The sequence below is a fragment of the Aegilops tauschii genome, chromosome 5, assembly GCF_002575655.3.
Source record: "Aegilops tauschii subsp. strangulata cultivar AL8/78 chromosome 5, Aet v6.0, whole genome shotgun sequence".
NCBI lineage: Eukaryota > Viridiplantae > Streptophyta > Magnoliopsida > Poales > Poaceae > Aegilops > Aegilops tauschii.
The window spans coordinates 545,224,533-545,251,223 of record NC_053039.3 but is presented as its reverse complement, the minus strand read 5'-3'; the positions used below and the strand labels follow the sequence as shown (position 1 = coordinate 545,251,223).

At 48.4% G+C, this 26,691-nt stretch overlaps 2 protein-coding genes across 2 annotated transcripts; both read right to left on the bottom strand.

Moving 5' to 3' along the window:
• Nucleotides 1–30: 30 nt before the first annotated feature.
• On the bottom strand, nt 31–3,901 carry LOC109759423 (uncharacterized). The gene is made up of 5 exons (XM_020318245.4): nt 3,411–3,901; nt 1,194–3,243; nt 814–1,018; nt 499–692; nt 31–427 (listed from the first exon to the last, which is right to left on the bottom strand). The coding sequence occupies exons 1-5, from the start codon at nt 3,729–3,731 to the stop codon at nt 288–290; spliced, it is 2,910 nt and encodes a 969-aa protein (XP_020173834.1). The 5' UTR covers nt 3,732–3,901; the 3' UTR covers nt 31–287.
• Nucleotides 3,902–4,207: 306 nt separating this feature from the next.
• Nucleotides 4,208–5,928, bottom strand: LOC109759424 (uncharacterized). Its single transcript, XM_020318247.4, has 4 exons — nt 5,470–5,928; nt 5,198–5,366; nt 4,810–4,904; nt 4,208–4,654 (listed from the first exon to the last, which is right to left on the bottom strand). The coding sequence occupies exons 1-4, from the start codon at nt 5,788–5,790 to the stop codon at nt 4,439–4,441; spliced, it is 801 nt and encodes a 266-aa protein (XP_020173836.1). The 5' UTR covers nt 5,791–5,928; the 3' UTR covers nt 4,208–4,438.
• Nucleotides 5,929–26,691: the final 20,763 nt, after the last annotated feature.

Below are 26,691 nucleotides of genomic sequence, written 5' to 3'. Positions count from 1 at the left end.
TAAATACCTCAATCACAAAGACATGAGAAATACATGAAACTATCTCAAGCACTGAAAGATGCATTAAAGTCTAAACCACAGAACAAGATGCACCTATATCCCTTGTATGCTACTTGCATAAAACTTCCTTTTTTTCCATCGAATATATCACAAGCATCGAAAGATGCATTAAATTTTAGATCACACAAGAAAGACCTATATCCTTTTTGCTACTCGAAAAAGTTTCTTTTTTCTTCCAGATAACTGCTACATGGAAATATACCGCAAGCAATTCCCTTCTACTTCCATTAGTTTACAGGTTTATCCAAGTTAGAGCCAACTCGTTCACCCACAGGCGGGGTTTTCTCTTCATCATTGGAATCTTCTTTGTCGGCATCATCGGCCTGGATTCCTCGGGAAGCGCCTTGGATCATCTCATCATCGACTCCTGCAAACAAATTTTCATGTGTAACCCTCAACATTACCCACGGACAAACGGGAAGCAAGGAGGATATGTACCTTCAACAAAGGACTCGAATTCATCACCCGGTCCTGCTGATGGGGTCCAGTTGAACGGTTGACTAATCTCCATCCAGTTTGGCTGCTCCGCCGGTCCAGAGAACAGTGCAGATCTATCCACCACCCAGTCATCAACTATGTCTATGTAGTCTACCGAGATTGGATCAAATTCCTTCGCCTTGTATTGTTGTTGCCTATGAATAGTTGTATAAATCAAATCACTTGTTGCATCCATGCTTTGCTAGCTTTTTTTTATTTTATTTCAGAATAACATGTCATCGATTAAAACATTCTATGTAACGGGGATTTGGTTACCTGTTTTGTAGCCGCAGGTTGCATTGAACAAAGGTGAGATGATGCATTCGTTGACGTTCAAAAATATTCATTCTTTGGTCATGGAGTGGTTCGAAAGGAATGTGTGTCCGATCACACCCTTTAGCGCTGCAGGTTTGACTGAGGATACGTACTGCCAAACGTGTTAAATTCGGGCATGCTCCGCCATACATATACCACCACTCAGCTGCAAGATAATACAACATGTTAAGATCAAAGTATCATCAAACAAACTTGATGCTTTAACAAATGGAGCGTGGAAGGTTGGTTCAGAAACCTCATGCTTACAACAATGCTAGTATACTTTAGTCAATCAAGTAAAAGTGAGTTCAATACAATCTGTAATTATGTATAGTACTAACCAGGAGGTAAAGTACGCCGGGCTCGGATAGCCATTTGCCTACGAAAATCCCCAGCTGCCTCGCTCCGATACATGTTAAGCTCCTTCTGAATTTTATCTTGGATTTTGACATCGGACACCAGCCTTTCTATACAGTCTAGCATTCCTGAGAAAATCTCATTCGATATGTTATCTCCAATTCCATCAAAAAACAGTGGATTTAGGAAGAAACCAGCTGAATGAAGCGGTCGTTGCATGTGCTTGTCCCATCTCTGGTCAATAATGTTCCAGTAAGGAATATAGTCGCTCTTCTTCACCAGCTCTTTCTTGATTGCTGCTTTCGCTTTGTATAATCCAGCATAAACATACCCCATAGCAGGCCTCTTGTTGCTACCTACCAGCTTGAGAAGATGCACAAGTGGTTCGGTGGCACGAACAACTAAGGCACATGAAGACCAAAATTGCAAATTGCTAACAATATTGCTCACTTCTATCCCTCCAGGTATCTTTGGCAACAGGCAGTGTACCCATTCATCTGAACTGACCATGGCTTGCAAATCCTCCTTCAGACTGTACATGTTTTTCAGTGTCACGAAGTTCATAGCAGCACGGGTCTCTGCAGGAACTAGCAGATCCTTCCCCTGCAGATGCTTCTTCATCAAACTCAATGCAAGAGCACTGCTGTACAAGAATCCAGTGATGGTCTTTGCGTTGCTTATGATCTCACTAACTGCCGTCGCCTTGCTGAAATCTTCAAGCATACCATCGATGCACCGGAAAGTGCATGGAGACCAGAACAGCGTAGGAAATGTTTCACCTAGCCTTTTCCCTGCGGCTGCATGAATCTCAGAGTTCTTTGTGATCACTTGGATGACATTTTTCTCTCCAACTTCCTCAACAACACTCTTCAGCAGCTCAAACAATGCATCTGATGATGTGACGATATCTGTTGCATCGACCGATTTCAGAAACATGGTACCTTCAGGGCAATACACCGAAAAGGTCATCAAGGTCCTGCCCTTGTCAGTCGACCACTCATCGGACAACACAGAGCACCCCGTGCGGGTCCATGACCCCTTGTAGTACTCCAACTGAGCCGTCACTTCACCCAGCGACTTCTTCAGAACACAGCCACGGAAGTCATGGTACGAGAACACCTCGGGCCTCCCTCCCATGGACGCAATGGCGTCGACCATCGGCTGGAAATGCACGGAATTCACCGCCTCCAGTGGCACACCGGCGTCGTACAGGAACCTCCCAACCGCCATGCAAACCTGCTCCTTGTCCGAGCCAGCAGCCGGATCGACATGCCTTGACGGCGGCGGTGCTGTTGCTGTCGCATCGAGCGCCATGATAGTCTGGTGAGGAGGCTGCGTCTGGGGAGCAGGAGTAGCAGGCTGGAGAGGCTGCTGCTGCTGGGCCTGCGGAGCAGAAGCAGGAGCGCGCCTCACCGCCAGCGTCTTCTTCCTTCTCTTGGTGGCGCCCCCGCCGGTCCATCCCGACCCCGTCCCCATGGGAGGCGTCGTCTCCTCAGCGCGGGGAGCCTGGTTGAGCGGGGGGACGTGGATGGGGCTGGCCAGGTCGCCGTTGGAGGCGGAGGGGGAGGGGGAGGGCGAGGAGGCCGCGGGCAAGGCGGCGGGGGAGGGGTCGGCGGAGGCGACGGCGGCCATGGCGGCGGCGAGGGCGCGCTTGCGCAGCTTCTTGGCGGCGACCTCGTCGAGGCTGCGGTGCATGAGGGCCTCGACGTCGGCGGGGACGTCGGGGCAGCAGCAGGCGTTCCCCGGGCGGCGCGCGAGGTGCTCCTTGAAGCGGTGGATGCCGCCGCCGAGGAAGTGCTTGCCGCAGTAGACGCACTTGAGGCGGTCCCGGCCGGCCAGGCGCACCATGAGGCAGTGCTTCCACGCCGGGTCGTGCTTCTGCGCCCCGATCGGCACCACCACCTCCAGACCCCCATCCCCCGCCGCCGCCGCCTCGTCGTCCTCCTCCGCCGCCTCGTCCCTGGCCACCGCCAGCGCCACCGCGTCCGCCGCCGCCGACGACGCCTCCGGGGTCGCCATCCGCCGCCTCTCGCCCTGCACCAGCCATCGTGAGTCACTGAGGAATTAATCACCCAAGAACTAGGTTCCGGAGGAGCTAATAATCCCCGACCAGGCGGTGAGGAATTAAACCAGGCGAACCAACCAAGGGAGAGGACGAGCCTGGCCCTGGGGAGGGGAGAAGAAGAGGGGAGAAAACTCACCGGGTTTATTTTTTCCTGTGGTCTGTCGGGGAATCGGCCGGGCGGCCGGCCGCCACGGAATCGGCGGAAGAAATCCGGGGCGGGGTGGGGCGAGATGCGGGGCGGGGGGAGAAGAAAACCAGCCAGGGGCGGAAGAGATTGAACGGAGCGGTTCGGTTCCGATGGGGCTAGGGTTAATCTCTCTCTTCTCGCGTTCGCGTTGGGTTGGCTGGCTCGGCCGACCGGGCTGAGTGGGCCGATGCCACCACAGGCCCCCCGTGCAGTTGGGCCGGTTCGTTCGCGAACAAAAAATCCCAAGGTTTTCAGCGACGCGCGCACCATTCCCAGAGCCAAGTTTCAGAGTGCAGGCTGTCCGAAGGAAAGAAAGTTTCAGACTGCTTGCTGGCCGGGCGTCTGGCCGATGGATGGATTTCCAGAACAGTGATCCTCCCCCAAATCAACCTACTTCCTCTATCCATGTATACAGGGCCTAATGTGTTTTTCGAGGCTACTTTCACCACACGTTAGAGCAATAATATATGACATGCAAGATTTTCACACTCATATACTATTAATCTTATCAATAGTAAAAGGCAGTCTCAAAAAACACATTAGACCCTCTCCTATATATATATATATGGATGGATCATGGATGGAGTACTCCTTCCATCCCATACCATGATATAACACGTTTTTTCAAGCTTGCTATGTAGACGTTCATGATTTCCGAGTGTCCCTCCATCATCCCGTCGAATCGAGCTGTGTACTTGGGACACAAAATACCATGAAAGGAAGAAGGAAAGCAGGAACAACAAATATGACCGGGATATCAGCTACTTTCACCCCCAAAATTCCAATCCAAAAGCAAACCGCAAATCCTAGAAACCAGCAACAGTACACACATTTTGCAAAACGCTCATGAGTTCTGTCAACTAAATTACAGTGTCTAGTAGTTGTAACTATTACTGCCATCGGGGAAAAAGTCGCTGCAGGAAATACCTTCATATGAAAAACATCCTGTCAGTAGCAACTGCAATACGCAAAACGGTTTAGCTAAGCCCCAGCTCCTTCTTCAGCTGCTCGAGAACGGACTCTATGTCAGACACGCCGTCATCGGAGCTGTTTGTTCCTTTCTTGTCACCCCGAGCCTTTCTGCCACCCCCTCCAAACTGCGTGTACGGATCATTGCCATCGTCATCCTCGGTACTCGAGCCATCGACATTGAGTTCGTTCTCCAGGAACTCCACAAATTCCTCGCCAATCGCCTAGATAAGCAAATATAATTTGCATGAGCTACGCCATTGGCCATAGTTACCAGTTGCAGCATTATAATTGTTGTTGTTCTGCCAGGTGAACATTTGCCTTCCTTTTTCCAAAAGTAAAATTCACAATGAGCAACGGTGCTGTAAAGATAACTTACTGACAGTTCTTCCCACAGGCTTTTAGGTTTCTGCTCTGAGTTCAGGCCAGCCTCCCAGTTCTGAAATTCTGTTTGCAGGTCTTTAAGGAAATCCCCTGCAAAACCAGGAACCAAGTGGCGTCAACAAAATGCGCATTTTTTTTACCGATCGATCAAACTTGTTATGTCGGCAGATTCAAAACTGCAATAGGAATTGAATCTACAAGCAGTTCCTTAGCAGAAAACTGCAATGAAATGGCACTAACACTAGCAGAGTGTAACACCGCATCAATGATCAACCACTGGCAGACATCCATTTCAGTTCACTGACCAGCATAAATTTCCTAGCCCCAGAATAATATACTGCTAATTTGTTAGAGCAGAAGAGGAAGAGAGGAGATTTCAGTACCAAACCCATAGAAATCCTCTTCTGCATCAGCTGGCTTGCTGCTCCCGGGAGACCACGAAGAATCAGGGCCGCTGCTGCTGCTGCTGCTCGCGTACTTGGATCGGCTCTCCGAGTTCATCAGCGTGTTGTAGGCGTGCTTGATCCTCAGAAACTTCTCCTGAGCATTCCCCTAAAATGAAGCAGAGCAAACCCGCCGTTAGGGTAACAGTACTGAAGCTACTTCTATCGCTGAATCCTCCCGCCTGGATGCGAAGAGGAGGGGAGCACCGCACCTCCTTGTTGACGTCCGGGTGGTACTTGAGCGCGAGGCGCCGGTACGCGCGCTTGATGTCTGCGGGCGCGGCCGACGGCGCCACGCCGAGCACCTCGTACGGGGACTCCCTCCTCCGCCCACCTCCGCCGCCGGCGCCCGCGCGGACGCGCACGCTCGCCCGCCGCGTCCACCGGGAGGAGCTGGGGCCGGAGCGGAGGGAGGCGAAGGCGCGGACAAGGGGGAGGAGAGGAGGCGCCGTGCCCGGAGCAGAGCGGTGGAGCGAGGGAGGGGGGAGGAGACGCGGGGCGGCGACGGCGGCGGCGTGCACCCACAGCGCCATGGCGGACGGATTGGGTTGCGGGGCTCGCGGCCAGGCCGCTTCGAATGGCGAGCGGAGAGAGGCGTCCTCCGCCGTCCAGATCGACGGGTGCGGAGGATCCAACGGCTGTGCTACAAGCTGATGATGAGTAGCATCCTCTCGCGGTGCAAACAGCCGGAAAAAAAACACATATTTGACCTGTGGACGAAACCGAATCACGATCTGAACTGCTCTTGAAAAAAATTCACATACTGACCGTTTTGTGTGGCGCCTGACAGCCGGGCGCCGCACCCCACTATGCAGCGCCCTAGGCTTAGGCGCCGCAAGCCCGGCCAGCGTGACAGCCCGGGGCCAGGCGCGGCCCCACAGCCAGCCGTGCAGCGCCTAAGCCCTAGGCGCCACAGAGTATAATGTGCAGCGCCTAGCGTTTAGGCGTTGCACAATGACTTAAGGCGCATCGGGCCAGCCTTCCCAGGCAGTTCTTCCCCCTCTCCTAGGAAGTTAAGCAGCGGCGGCGCCCCCTTCGGACCCCCCTCCCCCCTCCCCCACACACACCCCTCTCAGATCTGAAGATTTTAGCCGTGGATTCGATCTTCAATCCCTTCTACTAGGTAAACTCCTCCGTTCCTTTTATTTTCCTCCGTAAATTCGTTGCCATTTTAGAGATTTTTCCAAGATTGGGTGGAACCCTTGATTTGCTTGGTTTGGATCTTAATTTGTCCAAGATTTTGGTGTTGTGATGGAGGATATGTAGTCATAGTGTTACTATCGTAGTATTGTTCATTAGTTCACAATATATGATTCTTGTTAGTGAAACCTAGATTGTTTATTTTTTTAGATATATATGAGATGCCTAGTTTTGTAGATAATTATGAGATGTTGAGTTTTGTAGCTATATATGAGATGTTTAGTTTTTTAGATATATATTAGATGTTGAATTTATTTGAAATATGAGATGTTGAGATTATTTGAAAACATATGACATATGAGATATATATGAGAATTTACAATCATTTATTCATTGTGTGAGAAGGAGATGTTGAGATTCTTGTAGATTAATACATATGAGATGTTTAGATGAACACATATGAGATGTTTAGTGTATACCGATATTTGAGATGAACTCATATATGTTTATTGTTTGAACTTTGTAAGGATGGTTTGGCTTCTCGATGATGCGTATGGCACACAACACCGGGCGTACATGATGCGCGAGAAGGAGATGGTAATAATGAGTAATCTAAATATTTAGCAAATTTTCCTTTAGTTGAAATTGACATGCCCTAAGATTTGTCATTACTTATTCTTTGCAGAAGCTTGAACCTCTGAAGATTTGGTATCACCGGGGTCTCTAGTCCTGCCATGCCGTACGATGAGCGGTACACACCGTACATCAAGCAGGCAGGACTCCTCCCGTGGATTCAGTTGGTCAGTCGGTCCACGCCGAACCTCAACGCTCCACTGGTGTCCGCTCTTGCTGATCGGTGGAGGCCGGAGACGCACAGTTTCCATCTTCGGACTGGGTAGATGGCCGTGGCGCTAGACGATGTCTCCTTGATCACCGGTCTTGCTATCGACGGGAGGCCTCTCTGTATGAGCACCGATTCTGATGGGCGGCGCCAACAAATGACTGCTCTTATCGGTATGGCTCCTACCGAGGCTGAGGCTGATGTAGAGGAGGGAGAAGAGAAGAAGAAGAAGAAGGAAAGGAAAGCGGCCGAAGCTCCTTTCACGTGCATTCAAAGGAACTTTGCGAATTGCCCTACGGATGCCACGGATGATGTGATCCAGACACATGCTCGTGTCTATATGTGGTAAGTTGTCTCGAGGACTTTGTTTCCTGACTCCACGGGCAAGAACACTCCATGGATGTGGCTGAAGGCGTTGACCGTCTTCGATAGCGGATGGAGCTGGGGTTCAGCGACTCTTGCCTACTTGTACCGATAGGTAGTTGGTTTGTTTTGTTATCAACTCATTTCTTCATTAGCAATGCAACCTTGCTGTCAAGTTAACATTGTTTTCTTTCATATGCAGCTGGACGATGCGTGTTGCAGGATCACAAGTAGTGCAGGCATTGGTGGTAATCTGCTTCTACTTTCTGTATGGAGCTAGGAGCGTCTGCCTGTTGGACGCCCGAAGAGCGTCAAGTTTAATCCTTGGGATGAAGATGACGAATTACGGCGCCCCACTTGGGCTTATAAGTGGGATGTGGTATCCGAGATGACGAACGATGTCAATCTCATGTACAAAAGTACGTTGCCGAGTTGGACACGATTACGCCTGAGCAGGTAACAAGGACATTACTTCAGTCATTTCTCATGCTTGCCTTAAAAATTGTCATCAATGTTGCTTTGTTGCCCTATTTCCTAGGTGGTATGGCAGCCATATGGCGCCAATGACACAGTAGGGTACACCGAGGAGTTTTTCATCAACCCGATGTGCTTGCGGGATAGGGATCTTTGGCTTATGCGGTGCCCACTGCTATGCAACTGGGCGGTTGAGTTTCATTTGCCACATCGTGTGTATCGTCAATTTGGTCTATTCCAGCCTCACCGCCGGAATGGGTGGACACGGACAAAGCACTTCATAGGTAAGAGAGCATGAACCGTATTGACTAAGCATCGCCACTCCTTCTTGATTGTGCTAATGTTTGGTTTTGTACCATGCAGGTTGGACAGGAGAAAGTAGCGGAAGATAAAGGACTGGGACAAGCATCATGCATCGTATGCTACCCGTTTCCATCTTAGTGTGGAGCAAGCTCGTAACAGTGCACGCGCCCAGCTTCATGAGCATAGCTCACTTGCTTTCGATAACTACCACTACTATGGAAAAGCTTATAGGCAAACGCTTACTAGTAGCGCGGGTTTATACTCCTCGCTACTGCTACTTACTAGTAGCGCGTGTTTTTACCCCTCGCTACTACTAAGTTGTTAGTAGTAGCGCGGGTTTTTTCCCCTCGCTACTACTGAGCGGTCTCTACCATGCCCCCCCCGGACATGCCATAGTAGTAGCGAGGGGTATAAACCTGCCCTACTACTAAGTAGATAGTCCGCGCTACTACTAAGTAGATAGTAGTAGCGAGGGCTATAAACCCACACTGCTACTAACTACATGGTTTTTGAAGAGTCCTGAAATCCCCATCTCCTCCCCCAAATCCTTCCTCTCCCCCGTCACTCTCCCCCTCTCTCCGTAGGCTCTCACATGGACCTCCTGCGCATGCGCACCTCCTCCTCCTCCATGGCGCCAAAAGAGGCCGCCGCCTCGCGCCGCCGGCGTCACGGAGCTCGCCGGTCTTCCCCGCATCTCCATGCCACCACGCCGGAGCACCTCACCACAGGCGACCAACCCCGCCACTACCTCCATCCCCATGAATTTTTTTTGTTTTTGAAATTAATAGTAGTAGCGCGGGTGGCACCCACGCTACTACTAACAGACGTAGTAGTACCGCGGGCGCACCCGCGCTACTACTACAAGTTAGCTGTAGCGTCGTAGTAGTAGCACGTGCACCCGCGCTACTACTAGCTATTTAACCCGCGCTACTACTAGGCTTTTCCCTAGTAGTGTACCTACGATGGTTTCTTGAAAATACTCGAGTTGAGATATGCCCATCGGCATACAATGAGGATATTCTTGAAGATCCCGTAAACTTTGAGGATCTATCAAAGGGGAAGTACAACAAAGATGTCAGGGAAGGGCTAGGAGTCCCTGCTGTTCCGGTGATTAACTATGTGGTAAAATGTTCCCTTCTTTACTTTCCCGTTGGCCGTATTACACATGTTTGAATGGCTAACGTGTTACTTTGTTCTCATCTGCAGCGCAACCAGATCAAGAAATCAGCTGATGAAAGCCAGTCTATTCAGGAGAAGACACCGGTTGGAGAAGGCAATGATGAAGGTCCACTACGAAAATTTCACAAGGTACATATCGCACTCAGGTGTCCATGTTACATATCTTGCGGAGTTTGGTATCTTATACACTTGTTCATGTTACAGCATCAGGCCCAGAAGTTAAGGCGGTTATCGAACCTTCTCGGTTGCCGTGACCCAGAATATGATGAACCATCTGCCTCTAGGTCTGGTACACCATCAGACCCCTTATCTCAAGATCAGGGGGACGATGTGAGTTCCTCACATGCTTATCTGGATGATGAGGGTGCGGTCACCCAAGAGGTATGACTAATCTTTTAGATGTAATTCTCACTTGATTACGACGTCGGTCTTTACCATATTGTTTGATTGTGTGATAGGTTGATGAGCTTGATGACGACATTACTTTGGCGGACGCTCAAGTTTGGTCCGCATACATGTTGAAGCGTAGGCAGCCCATACGCCGGTATACGCCCATCGACTTTGACAACAAAGGCAACCCAAAGGTGGTCGCAGGGAGCTCGCGGATGGCGAGCTTGGATGATGAGGCGGAGGAGGAAGTGGAGGCAGAGGAGGCTCGTCCTGGCAGGAGGAAGAAGATCGCCAGCAGGCGTGGCACCAGGAACACGCGCGGAAAGCATTAGTGCTTGTCGTTTTTATTATGAAACTGAACTTGTCGCCGTTTCATTAGGTTGATGAACTTGTGAGGTTATGTGATATGTTGGGAAACTCTTAGTAGTGTGGTACTTGTGTTTGCGAACTTGTAGGCGCTTGAGTCCTAGGCGCTGCATTGCTGTTAACTACAAAACTACAGAAACATGAGCTCTTTTGACAGCAATTTCAATTCAACTGAACATCACAACACTTACAATAACTTGAACTTCAGAGCAATTTGAACAAACACAAGTAATATGCCGATGAGTTCATCACTTAATCCAATTCAAACATTACTACAACTTCGCAAACACAAGTAGCACACTACTAAGAGTTCACCAACATATCACATAACCTCACAAGCTCACGACAAATTCATGAAAAATACGGCATGGATACATCTGGTTCCATGACGAGTGCACCGAAGCGAAGTCCCTACTGAGTCGAGCGAGGCCATTTCCCCTTCTTGTCACGTGCCGAATCCTCCTCTTGCGCCTCGCGAGCCTTTGCAAGCTTTCTTGCCCTCTCCTCCTCACGAGCAAGTTTCGCTTGGCATGCCCTCTCCTCCTCTCATTTCTTCCGCTCCATCCTCTCCTTTTGACGACGCTCTTCCTCCAAGCCTCTTCGAAACGATTCTTCGAACCGCCGCTGGCACCTAAGACAAACTTGATATTGGTCCTTTTGGACATCTTTTGGCACTTCATGATCTATCCACGTGAAGTACTTGCATAGAGGAGGCGGTGACTGCATACAGAAGTTTTGTTAGTGTTGACACACATTTGAGAGTAACATTTTACTTCTCTAGCTTACCGGTGGTTGGTCATAGGCGTTAGTTGGAAGCGCACGATCATAAGCATAGTTCGGGCATACAAAATATCTCCTCCCTTCCGTCCATGACTTCTTTCGGTCGGTGGACACCTTCACCTTCCAAAAATCTCCACACCAACATGGCGGGATGTTGACATCTTTCTCCTTCACCTTGTCCAAAGATGCGTCCTCCCACTTGTTCGGCATGTCTTCTTGGTTAGCACACGGTGGCCTCGTCATGGAACCGGATGAAGCCATGCCTACAAAACTAGGGTTTCCCCACAAATTTCAACACATTGACATGTACATAGGTAAATGCATGAACACATTCAAATGCCTAACCCTAGCCAAAACTAGGGTTTCCCAACAAATTTCCACACAAATTTCCAAATCCAATCAACAACTAGGGTTTCCCCAAACTAGCAGGATTTGAGGTAATGTGAGAATTCATTTGGATGAAAACGAGGGGATCGGAGGAGATTACCTTAAGGGAGGGGTTCGCTTTGAGACCCACAGACAAAATCTCCGGATTTGAGAAGGATTTGAGAGGGGGAGAGAGGAGGGCAGAGGGGAGGCACTGAGCTTTGTGTTTGCGTGTGGGGTGGGTGTGTGTGGGCTGGGGTGGGTGGAAGGGGGTGGGTGCAGCCTAAGTGACACACAGCTGTGCAGCGCCTAAGGGCTAGGCGCTGCACATTAAAATGTGCAGCGCCTAGCCCTTAGGCGCTGCATAGCTCGAATGGCTTATGTTGTTCTCTGGACTGGCATGTCCACATGTGGAGCGCCTAAGGGAGAGGCGCTGCACTAGCGCCCGTCCTTTAGGCACTGCACATCTGGACATGCCAGTCCAGAGAGCAACAGAAGCATTCCAGTAGGTTTCCCAGTGTGCAGCGTCTATGCGCTGGGTGCTGCACTACACAGTGCAACGCCTCAGCCCTGGGCGCTGCACTGTCTGCTGATTTGACATACCAAATGCTTTTTAGGTTTTGTGGTTGGCATACTATGTCACATAACCATAAGTAATAGCACATACAGTAGTCCAAAACACATAAAGGAGACATAGCACATAGAGTAGTCCAAATCACATAGTCATACACACATAAAGGAGACATAGCACATAGAGTTGTCCAAAACACATAGCACATAGTCATTTAGGACTCATAGCACATAGTAGCACACATTTTGGTTCACAAGGTCATGGTGCTCTATTGCATCCAGCAAGGTCCTTTTCCTTCTTCTACTTCTTCCTCCTGCAACCACCCCGACATCTCACCTCCCCCCTCCGTGTCCTCCACCCCCTTCATTGTTGCTCTGTTGGGTTGGAATGACGCCATACCTACGAAAATGGCACCATAATAGTTAGTCACACAATGCAAATGACAATAACAACATAAATGACAATGACAAAATAACAAGACAATAGCAAGTAACATACGATAATGGTCCATTGAGCCAAGAAAACATTCCTCCACTACGACCGCCGCCAAGGCCAAGATCACCACCACGGCCGTAGCCATCACCAAGGCCTAGGCCATCACCATGGCCTCTACCACCACCGCGGCCTCTACCACCACCACGGCCTAGACCACCACCACGGCCTCTATCACCACCACGGCCAAGACCATCACCACGGCCTCTACCACCACCAAGGCTAAGACCGTCACCACGGCCTCTACCACCACCACGACCTCTTCTAAGACCTAGTTGACTCCCTCTTTGTTGCCTAGTTCCTCATTGGCTTGGTTGATTTGATTGGTTTGGCACTTGGGCACTTGTTTGACTTGGTAGGCTACTCCTTGGTTGGCTACCATTTGCTTGGCTTGTGCTTGCATCATTTTTCTTCGATCTCTTTCTTGATTTGGTACAAGTTCTTGTGTTGTGTCCCCCACCATTGCACTCCCCACAATGGGATTGCTCACAAGGCTCTTGGAATTGGCCGGTGCCGGTTTCTCTACCGCCACCACGGCCCCATCCGTCCATGTCACCTCTAAGACGCTTTGTCTTACGTCTTCCCCGTCTAATGACCTTCAATTCCGGGTCCGGCCATAGTTGAACTCCATGATACTCCGGCCATTGTGATTGGTCCAAGTATGGCTGAAACCGGGGAGCCCATGTATTCTTTACCGTCATGATTGAGAACTCGGACTCCCGCACGGTAAGAGGGTGATTGACGTCCACATTCCTAACACGGGATGCGTTTAACAAGTGTGAGCATGGGAGATGAAGCAAGGATGGCCTCATGCAAGTGCAATCACACCGTGTTAGGGAGACCTTGAAAGCCCAGCCTCCGTGTTCGCGGCCATCGTTTGAGGTTCCTCCAGGCTCTTTCACCGAATCGTTGCCGTCATATAGTACAACTTCTTGGGAGTCTGCCTTCCGTGATTGAAATTCCAACCATTCTTCAACCTTTGGTGGGAAATTGTACTTGTGCTTTTCCTTGTTCTCACCAGCAATCTTCTTATCCGTCTCCATTGAGTACTTTAAAAAGTACGCATTCATCTTGTCAGATGTGTATTGAACTATTGTTGTCACGGGTAATGCACGTACACCCTTGAGCACCTTATTGAAGCATTCTGCCATGTTGCTTGTCATTTGATCGTACCTTCGGCCATCTTCATCGAAAGCACGTGCCCACTTATTCCTTTCTACAATGTTCCTATTGAGAAAGTCAAGACCACCGGGATCAAGTTTCCTGTGTGTGAGCAATGCATTGTACAAGTTGGCAAACCGCTTGTCAGATAAAGCGAGACAACAATCTTGTAAATCATCGCCCAACTCCTTGATACCACATGCCCTATAGAAGTTTGCACAAAACTGCCTCATGCACCATCGATGGTGCAACTTTGCATGTCCGGGAATGTCAACCACCACCGCCTTTAGAATTCCTGGATGGCGATCCGATATGACACAAATTTCCCTTTCAGTTGGTAATACCCTTGTTCTCAATTGACGCAAGAACCACTCCCAGTTATCATTGTTCTCCACCTCAACCAAAGCGAAAGCCAAAGGCAACACCCGATTATTGGCATCACTTGCTATTGCAACCAATATAGTGCCCTTGTATTGTCCGGTCAAGAACGCGCCATCAATGGCGATGATAGGACGATAATGCTCAAAAGCCCTCACGCATTGCTCAAAGGCCCAAAATGCACGGCCAAATACTCGGACGGTCCTCCCGTTGTGAATCAATGTTTGGTGCCCATGAGGCTCGACCACGTGAACCATGGGGTTTGTGGAGGCCATAGCTAACAACAACCTAGGGAGTCGGTTGTATGCTTCCTCCCAATTGCCATACAACATCTTGAATGCGGCTTGCTTCGCCTTCCATGCCTTCTCGTACTTCATCTTGTAATGAAAGATGGCTTTCACAAGGTCAATGACACTCTTAATGCTCATTGTTGGAAGTGTGGATATTTGGTTGGAAAACCTATAAGCGATGAACTCAGGTGTGAGTTGTCTGTGTTCTTGGGACACAAGCTCGCCATCCGCATTCTTGTGTCGGCACATGTGACTTGGTACACAACTCACTATGCGCCAAGTGGGACCTCCTTTCCATGGCCTTGCACGAACAATCCATGGACATCTTGGCACTTCACATTTAACCGTGTAACGGACATTGACGTCCGAGTTGGCCACTCTATGTGGACGACAATGCGTAACCGAGTAGTTGTCGAGCCACATCTTCAATTCCAAGAAGGATTCAAACTCACAACCGGGATATATCCCGTTCTTGCCATCTTCCAAATCACGGTGAGAACTTGGCCTAGCTCCAAGAGATATACATTTGCCACCATCCACAACGGCTTCATCCGCGAGACTAAGATCCTTGAACAATGGTGTCTTGTGATCCCTCCGGGATACCTTCTTAAATGCTTCGGCCTCCTTCGGCGTGAACCCCTCCTCATCAACTTCTTCATCGGGACCATTGTCATCCGAGTCCGATGCATATGAACGGGAAAAAGGGATGGATTAGTCCATTGTCTCTTGCACATGGTATTGGTCGAGATCACCCACATTGTTGTCATGGAGATCAACTTCATTGTCATCCTCCTCGTACTCATCATTCTCCTCTTCAAAAGCTTCATTTTGGTTGTTTGAAATCGGGCTCAATGTTGGCCAAACTTGTTGCATCAAAAGAGGTTCACTCATTTGATCTTGGTTCATGGGTGGGGGAGTACTAGTAACCAACGGGGAGGGGTTCCGGTTCAATTCCAAATGCAAACTAGACTCAACCTTCTTGGAGGCAAATAACTCAAGAGCCTTGTCTAGAGATTCGGAAACCGTCTCCTTGTATGCAACCCAACGTTGCTCGGAGTTCACACGCATTGTCTTCCAACGGATGTGCATTCCGAAACCAACATTATGCCTTCCCTCGAACTCAACAACGTCACTTGGGTCCATCCAATTCAAATCCTTCCTCACTTGTTCCAAGACATCCGCATAGCTAGGACTACTCTCAAACACCATGTCAAGCTCATCCGGTCCGGCTCAACATTGCCTTTAAAAAAGGCCTATTTATCCACATGATGAACATAAACGCATGTTCTTCCCATCCCTACAATAATAAAAAACACACATATATCAAGTAAGTACTTAACCGAATATTTGCACAAAATACATAAGCCCTAACATAGATATGAAACGATAACCCTAACCCCCACTTAACAATACCCACAACCCTAACCATAGCATAACCCTATCCCCAACATAAAAACACACATAACCCTAACCCTAGCATAGTATGAAGCCTAACCCTACCAAATTAGCAAAGAAACATAACATGTTTCAACACATATTTCCAAATCCAAGCCAAAACTAGGGTTTTCCCAAACTAGCAAGATTTGAGCAAATGTGACAATTCCTATGGATGAAAAAGAGGGGATCGGAGGAGATTACCTTAAGGGACGGATTGGCTTCGAAATCCATGGTCAAATACTCCGGGTTTGCAAGATTTGAGGAGGATTTGAGAGGGGGGGAGTGTTGAGGAACGTAGTAATTCAAAAAAATTCCTACGATCACGCAAGATCTATCTAGGTGATGCATAGCAACGAGATGGGAAGAGTATGTCCATGTACCCTCGTAGACCGAAAGCGGAAGCGTTTAGTAACGCGGTTGATGTAGTCGAACATCTTCACGATCCAACCGATCCAAGTACCGAACATACGGCACCTCTGATATGTCCATTTTGCATCATGCTTTTATATCGATATTTATCGCATTAAGGGTTGTTATTACACATTATGTCACAATACTTATGCCTTTTCTCTCTTATTTTACAAGGTTTACATGAAGAGGGAGAATGCCGGCAGCTGGAATTCTGGGCTGGAAAAGGAGCAAATATTAGAGACCTATTCTGCACAACTCCAAAAGTCCTGCTTCACGGAAGTCAGTTTTGGAATAAATAAAAAATATTGGGCGAAGAAAGCACCAGAGGGGGGCCACCCACCGTCCATGAGGGTGGGGGACGCGCCCTACCTCCTTGGGCGCGCCCCCTGCCTCGTGGGCCCCCTGGCAGGTCTCCGGTGCCCATATTTGTGTTGGAAATATGCCCTAGAGGCAATAATAAAATGGTTATTATTATATTTCCTTATTCATGATAATTGTCTATTGTTCATGCTATAATTGTGTTATCCGGAAATCGTAATACATGTGTCAATACATAGACCACAACATGTCCCTAGTGAGCCTCTAGTTGACTAGCTCGTTGATCAACAGATAGTCATGGTTTCCTGACTATGGACATTGGATGTCATTGATAACGGGATCACATCATTAGGAGAATGATGTGATGGACAAGACCCAATCCTAAGCATAGCACAAAGATCATGTAGTTCGTTTGCTAGAGCTTTTCCAAATGTCAAGTATCATTTCCTTAGACCATGAGATTGTGCAACTCCCGGATACCATAGGAGTGCTTTGGGTGTGCCAAACATCACAACATAACTGGGTGGCTATAAAGGTGCACTACGGGTATCTCCGAAAGTGTCTGTTGAGTTGGCACGAATCGAGACTGGGATTTGTCACTCCGTATGACGGAGAGGTATCTCTGGGCCCACTCGGTAATGCATCATCATAATGAGCTCAATGTGACCAAGTGTTTGGTCACGGGATCATGCATTACAGTACGAGTAAAGTGACTTGCCGGTAACGAGATTGAACAAGGTATTGGGATACCGACGATCGAATCTCGGGCAAGTAACGTACCGATTGACAAAGGGAATTGTATACGGGATTGATTGAATCCTTGACATCGTGGTTCATCCGATGAGATCATCGTGGAACATGTGGGAGCCAACATGGGTATCCAGATCCCGCTGTTGGTTATTGACCGGAGAGTCGTCTCGGTCATGTCTGCATATCTCCCGAACCCGTAGGGTCTACACACTTAAGGTTCGGTGACGCTAGGGTTGTAGAGATATTAGTATGCGGAAATCCGAAAGTTGTTCGGAGTCCCGGATGAGATCCCGGACATCACGAGGAGTTCCGGAATGTTCCGGAGGTGAAGAATTATATATAGGAAGTCCAGTTTCGGCCACCGGGAAAGTTTCGGGGGTCACCGGTATTGTACCGGGACCACCGAAAGGGTCCCGGGGGGTCCACCGGGTGGGGCCACCTATCCCGAAGGGCCCCATGGGCTGAAGTGGGAGGGGAACCAGCCCCTGGTGGGCTGGTGCGCCCCCCTTGGGCCTCCCCCTGCGCCTAGGGTTGGAAACCCTAGGGGTGGGGGGCGCCCCACTTGGCTTGGGGGGCAAGCCACCCCGTTGGCCGCCGCCCCCCCTTGGAGATTGCATCTCCTAGGGCCGGAGCCCCCCAGGGGCCCTATATATAGAGGGGGGAGGGAGGGCAGCAGCACCCAAGCCCTGGCGCCTCCCTCCCTCCCGTGACACCTCTTCCTCCCCGCTTGCGCTTGGCGAAGCCCTGCCGGGATCCCGCTACTTCCACCACCACGCCGTCGTGCTGCTGGATCTCCATCAACTTCTCCTCCCCCTTGCTGGATCAAGAAGGAGGAGACGTCCCCGCTCCGTACGTGTGTTTAATGCGGAGGTGCCGTCCGTTCGGCGCTAGGATCATTGGTGATTTGGATCACGACGAGTACGACTCCATCAACCCCGTTCTCTTGAACGCTTCCGCGCGCGATCTACAAGGGTATGTAGATGCACTCCCCTCTCTCTTGTTGCTAGATGACTCCATAGATTGATCTTGGTGATACGTAGAAAATTTTAAATTTCTGCTACGATCCCCAACAGTGGCATCATGAGCTAGGTATATGCGTAGTTTCTATGCACGAGTAGAACACAAACTTGTTGTGGGCGTAGATGTTGTCAATTTTCTTGCCACTACTAGTCTTATCTTGTTTCGGCGGCATCGTGGGATGAAGCGGCCCGGACCGACCTTACACGTACGCTTACGTGAGACAGGTTCCACCGACTGACATGCACTAGTTGCATAAGGTGGCTAGCGGGTGTCTGTCTCTCCCACTTTAGTCGGAACGGATTCAATGAAAAGGGTCCTTATGAAGGATAAATAGAAATTGGCATATCACGTTGTGGTTTTGGCGTAGGTAAGAAACGTTCTTGCTAAGAAACCTATAGCAGCCACGTAAAAACTTGCAACAGCAATTAGAGGACGTCTAACTTGTTTTTGCAGCATATGCCTTGTGATGTGATATGGCCAAAAGGATGTGATGAATGAAATATATGTGATGTATGAGATTGATCATGTTCTTGTAATAGGAATCACGACTTGCATGTCGATGAGTATGACAACCGGCAGGAGCCATAGGAGTTGTCTTTATTTTTGTATGACCTGCGTGTCATTGAACAACGCCATGTAAATTACTTTACTTTATTGCTAAACACGTTAGCCATAGAAGTAGAAGTAATCGTTGGCGTGACAACTTCATGAAGACACGATGATGGAGATCATGATGATGGAGATCATGGTGTCATGCCGGTGATGAAGATGATCATGGCGCCCCGAAGATGGAGATCAAAAGGAGCAAAATGATATTGGCCATATCATGTCACTATTTGATTGCATGTGATGTTTATCATGTTTTACATCTTATTTGCTTAGAACAAAGATAGCTTAAATAAGATGATCCCTCGGAATAATTTCAAGAAAGTGTTCCCCCTAACTGTGCACCGTTGCGAAGGTTCGTTGTTTCGAAGCACCACGTGATGATCGGGTGTGATAGATTCTAACGTTCGAATACAACGGGTGTAAGCCAGATTTACACACGCAATACACTTAGGTTGACTTGACGAGCCTAGCATGTACAGACATGGCCTCGGAACACGGAAGACCGAAAGGTCGAGCATGAGTCGTATAGAAGATACGATCAACATGAAGATGTTCACCGATGTTGACTAGTCCGTCTCACGTGATGATCGGACACGGCCTAGTTGACTCGGATCATGTTTCACTTAGATGACTAGAGGGATGTCTATCTGAGTGGGAGTTCATTGAATAATTTGATTAGATGAACTTAATTATCATGAACTTAGTCTAAAATCTTTACAATATGTCTTGTAGATCAAATGGCCCACGCTAATGTTGCCCTCAACTTCAACGCGTTCCTAGAGAAAACCAAGCTGAAAGATGATGGCAGCAACTCTACGGACTGGGTCCGGAACCTGAGGATCATCCTCATAGCTGCCAAGAAAGATTATGTCCTAGGAGCACCGCTAGGTGAAGCACCCATCCCAGAGAACCAATACGTTATGAACGCTTGGCAGCAGCGTGCTGATGATTACTCCCTCGTTCAGTGCGGCATGCTTTATAGCTTAGAACCGGGGCTCCAAAAGCGTTTTGAGCAACACGGAGCATATGAGATGTTCGAAGAGCTGAAAATGGTTTTCCAAGCTCACGCCCGGGTCGAGAGATATGAAGTCTCCGACAAGTTCTTCAGTTGTAAGATGGAGGAAAATAGTTCTGTCAGTGAGCACATACTCAAAATGTCTGGGTTACACAACCGCTTGTCTCAGCTGGGAGTTAATCTCCCGGATGACGCGGTCATTGACAGAATCCTTCAGTCGCTTCCACCTAGCTACAAGAGCTTTGTGATGAACTTCAATATGCAGGGGATGGAAAAGACCATTCCTGAGGTATATTCAATGCTGAAATCATCGGAGGTGGAGATCAAAAAGGAACATCAAGTGTTGATGGTGAATAAAACCACTAAGTTCAAGAAAGGCAAGGGTAAGAAGAACTTCAAGAAGGACGGCAAGGGAGTTGCCGCGCCCGGTAAGCCAGTTGCCGGGAAGAAGCCAAAGAATGGACCCAAGCCTGAGACTGAGTGCTTTTATTGCAAGGGAAGTGGTCACTGGAAGCGGAACTGCCCCAAGTACTTAGCGGACAAGAAGGCCGGCAACACCAAAGGTATATGTGATATACATGTTATTGATGTGTACCTTACCAGCACTCGTAGTAGCTCCTGGGTATTTGATACCGGTGCGGTTGCTCATATTTGTAACTCAAAGCAGGAGCTGCGGAATATGGCAAAGGACGAGGTGACGATGCGCGTCGGGAATGGTTCCAAGGTCGATGTGATCGCCGTCGGCACGCTACCTCTACATTTACCTACGGGATTAGTTTTAAACCTCAATAATTGTTATTTAGTGCCAGCTTTGAGCATGAACATTGTATCTGGATTTCGTTTAATGCGAGATGGCTACTCATTTAAATCCGAGAATAATGGTTGTTCTATTTATATGAGAGATATGTTTTATGGTCATGCCCCGCTGGTCAATGGTTTATTCTTAATGAATCTCGAACGTGATGTTACACATATTCATAGTGTGAATACCAAAAGATGTAAAGTTGATAACGATAGTCCCACATACTTGTGGCACTGCCGCCTTGGTCACATTGGTGTCAAGCGCATGAAGAAGCTCCATGCTGATGGACTTTAGAAGTCTCTTGATTATGAATCATTTGACACATGCGAACCATGCCTCATGGGCAAAATGACCAAGACTCCGTTCTCCGGAACAATGGAGCGAGCAACCAACTTATTAGAAATCATACATACTGATGTGTGCGGTCCAATGAGTGTTGAGGCTTGCGGAGGCTATCGTTATGTTCTCACTCTCACTGATGACTTGAGTAAATATGGGTATGTCTACCTAATGAAACACAAGTCTGAGACCTTTGAAAAGTTCAAGGAATTTCAGAGTGAGGTTGAGAATCAACGTGACAGGAAAATAAAATTCTTACGATCAGATCATGGAGGGGAATATTTGAGTCACGAATTTGGCACACACTTAAGGAAATGTGGAATAGTTTCACAACTCACGCCGCCTGGAACACCTCAGCGAAATGGTGTGTCCGAACGTCGTAATCGCACTCTATTGGATATGGTGCGATCTATGATGTCTCTTACTGATCTACCGCTCTCATTTTGGGGCTATGCTTTAGAGACTGCCGCATTCACTTTAAATAGGGCTCCATCGAAATCCGTTGAGACGACACCGTATGAATTATGGTTTGGGAAGAAACCTAAGCTGTCGTTTCTAAAAGTTTGGGGATGCGATGCTTATGTCAAGAAACTTCAACCTGAAAAGCTCGAACCCAAGTCGGAAAAATGCGTCTTCATAGGATACCCTAAGGAAACCATTGGGTATACCTTCTACCTCAGATCCGAAGGCAAGATCTTTGTTGCCAAGAACGGGTCCTTTCTGGAGAAAGAGTTTCTCTCGAAAGAAGTAAGTGGGAGGAAAGTGGAAGTTGATGAAGTACTACCTCTTGAACCGGAAAGTAGCGCAGCTCAGGAAGATGTTCCTGTGGCGCCTGCACCGACTAGAGAGGAAGATCAAGCTCCTACTGAACTTCGTAGGTCCACAAGGACACGTCCCACGCCAGAGTGGTACGGCAACCCTGTCTTGGAAATCATGTTGTTAGACAACGGTGAACCTTCGAACTATGAAGAAGCAATGGCAGGCCCAGATTCCGACAAATGGCTTGAAGCCATGCAATCCGAGATAGGATCCATGTATGAAAACAAAGTGTGGACTTTGATAGACTTGCCCGATGATCGGCGAGCGATAGAAAACAAATGGATCTTTAAGAAGAAGACATACGCGGATGGTAATGTTACCATCTATAAAGCTCGACTTGTCGCTAAGGGTTATCGACAAGTTTAAGGGGTTGACTACGATGAGACTTTCTCACCCGTAGCGAAGCTGAAGTCCGTCCGAATCATGTTAGCAATTGCCGCATACTATGATTATGAGATATGGAAAATGGACGTCAAAACGGCATTCCTTAACGGCTTTCTTAAGGAAGAATTGTATATGATGCAGCTGGAAGGTTTTGTCGATCCTAAGAATGCTAACAAGGTATGCAAGCTCCAGCGCTCCATCTATGGGCTGGTGCAAGCATCTCGGAGTTGGAACATTCGATTTGATGAGATGATCAAAGCGTTTGGGTTTACACAGACTTATGGAGAAGCCTGTGTTTACAAGAAAGTGAGTGGGAGCTCTGTAGCATTTCTCATATTATATGTGGATGACATACTGTTGATGGGAAATGATATAGAATTCTTGGGAAGCATAAAGGCCTACTTGAACAAGTGTTTTTCAATGAAGGACCTTGGAGAAGCTGCTTATATATTAGGCATCAAGATCTATAGAGATAGATCAAGACGCCTCATTGGTCTTTCACAAAGTACGTACCTTGACAAGATATTGAAGAAGTTCAATATGGATCAGTCCAAGAAGGGGTTCTTGCCTGTATTGCAAGGTGTGCAATTGAGCACGGCTCAATGCCCGACCACGGCAGAAGATAGAGAAAATATGAGTGTCGTCCCCTGTGCCTCGGCCATAGGGTCTATTATGTATGCCATGCTGTGTACCAGACCTGATGTAAACCTTGCCGTAAGTTTGGTAGGAAGGTACCAAAGTAATCCCGGCATGGAACACTGCACAGCGGTCAAGAATATCCTGAAGTACCTGAAGAGGACTAAGGATATGTTTCTCATTTATGGAGGTGACGAAGAGCTCGTCATAAAGGGTTACGTCGATGCTAGTTTCGACACAGATCTGGATGACTCTAAGTCACAAACCGGATACGTGTATATTTTGAATGGTAGGGCAGTAAGCTGGTGCAGTTGCAAGCGAAGCATTGTGGCGGGATCTACATGTGAAGCGGAATACATGGCGGCCTCAGAGGCAGCACAAGAAACAATCTGGGTGAAGGAGTTCATTACCGACCTAGGAGTTATTCCCAATGCGTCGGGCCCGATGACTCTCTTCTGTGACAACATTGGAGCTATTGCCCTTGCCAAGGAGCCCAGGTTTCACAGGAAGACCAGGCATATCAAGCGTCGCTTCAACTCCATTCGTGAAAATGTTCAAAATGGAGACATAGATATTTGTAAAGTACATACGGACCTGAATGTAGCAGATCCGTTGACTAAACCTCTCCCTAGAGCAAAACATGATCAACACCAGAACTCTATGGGTGTTCGATTCATCACAGTGTAACTAGATTATTGACTCTAGTGCAAGTGGGAGACTGTTGGAAATATGCCCTAGAGGCAATAATAAAATGGTTATTATTATATTTCCTTGTTCATGATAATTGTCTATTGTTCATGCTATAATTGTGTTATCCGGAAATCGTAATACATGTGTGAATACATAGACCACAACATGTCCCTAGTGAGCCTCTAGTTGACTAGCTCGTTGATCAACAGATAGTCATGGTTTCCTGACTATGGACATTGGATGTCATTGATAACGGGATCACATCATTAGGAGAATGATGTGATGGACAAGACCCAATCCTAAGCATAGCACAAAGATCGTGTAGTTCGTTTGCTAGAGCTTTTCCAAATGTCAAGTATCATTTCCTTAGACCATGAGATTGTGCAACTCCCGGATACCATAGGAGTGCTTTGGGTGTGCCAAACGTCACAACGTAACTGGGTGGCTATAAAGGTGCACTACGGGTATCTCCAAAAGTGTCTGTTGGGTTGGCACGAATCGAGACTGGGATTTGTCACTCCGTATGACGGAGAGTTATCTCTGGGCCCACTCGGTAATGCATCATCATAATGAGCTCAATGTGACCAAGTGTTTGGTCATGGGATCATGCATTACGGTATGAGTAAAGTGACTTGCCGGTAACGAGATTGAACAAGGTATTGGGATACCGACGATCGAATCTCGGGCAAGTAACATACCGATTGACAAAGGGAATTGTATACGGGGTTGATTGAATCCTCGACATCGTGGTTCATCCGATGAGATCATCATGGAACATGTGGGAGCCAACATGGGTATCCAGATCCCGCTGTTGGTTATTGACCGGAGAGTCGTCTCGGTCATGTCTGCATGTCTCCCGAACCCGTAGGGTCTACACACTTAAGGTTCGGTGACGCTAGGGTTGTATAGATATTAGTATGCGGAAATCCGAAAGTTGTTCGGAGTCCCGGATGAGATCCCGGACGTCACGAGGAGTTCCGGAATGTTCCGGAGGTGAAGAATTATATATAGGAAGTCCAGTTTCGGCCACCGGGAAAGTTTCAGGGGTCACCGGTATTGTACCGGGACCACCGGAAGGGTCCCGGGGGTCCACCGGGTGGGGCCACCTATCCCGGAGGGCCCCATGGGCTGAAGTGGGAGGGGAACCAGCCCCTGGTGGGCTGGTGCGCCCCCCTTGGGCCTCCCCCTGCGCCTAGGGTTGGAAACCCTAGGGGTGGGGGGCGCCCCACTTGGCTTGGGGGGCAAGCCACCCCCTTGGCCGCCGCCCCCCTTGGAGATTGCATCTCCTAGGGCCGCCCCCCAGGGGCCCTATATATGGAGGGGGGAGGAAGGGCAGCAGCACCCAAGCCCTGGCGCCTCCCTCCCTCCCGTGACACCTCTTCCTCCCCGCTTGCGCTTGGCGAAGCCCTGCCGGGATCCCGCTACTTCCACCACCACGCCGTCGTGCTGCTGGATCTCCATCAACTTCTCCTCCCCCCCTTGCTGGATCAAGAAGGAGGAGACGTCCCCGCTCCGTACGTGTGTTGAACGCGGAGGTGCCGTCCGTTCGGTGCTAGGATCATCGGTGATTTGGATCACGACGAGTACGACTCCATCAACCCCGTTCTCTTGAACGCTTCCGCGCGCGATCTACAAGGGTATGTAGATGCACTCCCCTCTCTCTCGGTGCTAGATGACTCCATAGATTGATCTTGGTGATACGTAGAAAATTTTAAATTTCTGCTACGATCCCCAACAATTTGGATATAAGAAGTCTTTCATCCTGGGAAAAATCAGAAGGAAGCTTTCGGGACGAAGCGCCGCCGTCTCAAGGTGGAACCTGGCGAAACCAATCTAGGGCTCTGGCGGAGCTGTTCTGCCGGGGAAACATCCCTCCGGGAGGGGGAAATCATCACCATCGTCATCACCATCGATCCTCTCATCGGGAGGGGGTCAATCTCCATCAAAATCTTCACCAGCACCATCTCATCTCAAACCCTAGTTCATCTCTTGTATCCAATCTTTGTCTCAAAACCTCAGATTGGTACCTGTGGGTTGCTAGTAGTGTTGATTACTCCTTGTAGTTGATGCTAGTTGGTTTATTCGGTGGAAGATCATATGTTCAGATCCTTTATGCATATTAATACCCCTCTGATTATGAACATGAATATGATTTGTGAGTAGTTACGTTTGTTCCTGAGGACATGGGAGAAGTCTTGCTATAAGTAGTCATGTGAATTTGGTATTCGTTCGATATTTTGATGAGATGTATGTTGTCTTTCCTCTAGTGGTGTTATGTGAACGCAGACTACATGACACTTCACCATTGTTTGGGCCTAGAGGAAGGCATTGGGAAGTAATAAGTAGATGATGGGTTGGTAGAGTGACAGAAGCTTAAACCCTAGTTTATGCGTTGCTTCGTAAGGGGCTGATTTGGATCCATATGTTTCATGCTATGGTTAGGTTTACCTTAATACTTCTTTTGTAGTTGCGGATGCTTGCAATAGGGGTTAATCATAAGTGGGATGCTTGTCCAAGGAAGGGCAGTACCTAAGCACCGGTCCACCCACATATCAAATTATCAAAGTAACGAACGCGAATCATATGAGCGTGATGAAAACTAGCTTGACGATAATTCCCATGTGTCCTCGGGAGCGCTTTCCTTTATATAAGAGTTTGTCCAGGCTTGTCCTTTGCTACAAAAAGGATTGGGCCATCTTGCTGCACCTTGTTTACTTTTGTTACTTGTTACCCGTTACAAATTACCTTATCACAAAACTATCTGTTACCGATAATTTCAGTGCTTGCAGAGAATACCTTACTGAAAACCGCTTGTCATTTCCTTCCACTCCTCGTTGGGTTCGACACTCTTACTTATCGAAAGGACTACGCTAGATCCCCTATACTTGTGGGTCATCAAGACTCTTTTCTGGCGTCGTTGCCGAGGAGTGAAGCGCCTTTGGTAGGTGGAATTTGGTAAGGAAAATTTTATGTAGTGTGCTGAAATTTACTGTCACTTGTTACTATGGAACATAATCCTTTGAGGGGCTTGTTCGGGGTATCTTCACCCCGACCAGTAGAGCAAAGAGTTGCTCCTCAACCTACTGAAAATGTTTACTTTGAAATTCCTT

What these genes read in the sequence shown, in the direction of transcription:
- LOC109759423 (XM_020318245.4), bottom strand. Translation starts at nt 3,731, where the DNA reads ATGGTGCGCGCGTCGCTGAAAACCTTGGGATTTTTTGTTCGCGAACGA. An exon ending in CACAGGAAAAAATAAACCCG is followed by an intron (nt 3,244 to 3,410) that starts GTGAGTTTTCTC and finishes TGGCTGGTGCAG; the next exon opens with GGCGAGAGGCGGCGGATGGC. An exon ending in ATTCGAGTCCTTTGTTGAAG is followed by an intron (nt 428 to 498) that starts GTACATATCCTC and finishes ATTTGTTTGCAG; the next exon opens with GAGTCGATGATGAGATGATC.
- LOC109759424 (XM_020318247.4), bottom strand. Translation starts at nt 5,790, where the DNA reads ATGGCGCTGTGGGTGCACGCCGCCGCCGTCGCCGCCCCGCGTCTCCTC. An exon ending in AGAGGATTTCTATGGGTTTG is followed by an intron (nt 4,905 to 5,197) that starts GTACTGAAATCT and finishes CTGGTTTTGCAG; the next exon opens with GGGATTTCCTTAAAGACCTG. An exon ending in GCCTGTGGGAAGAACTGTCA is followed by an intron (nt 4,655 to 4,809) that starts GTAAGTTATCTT and finishes TTGCTTATCTAG; the next exon opens with GCGATTGGCGAGGAATTTGT.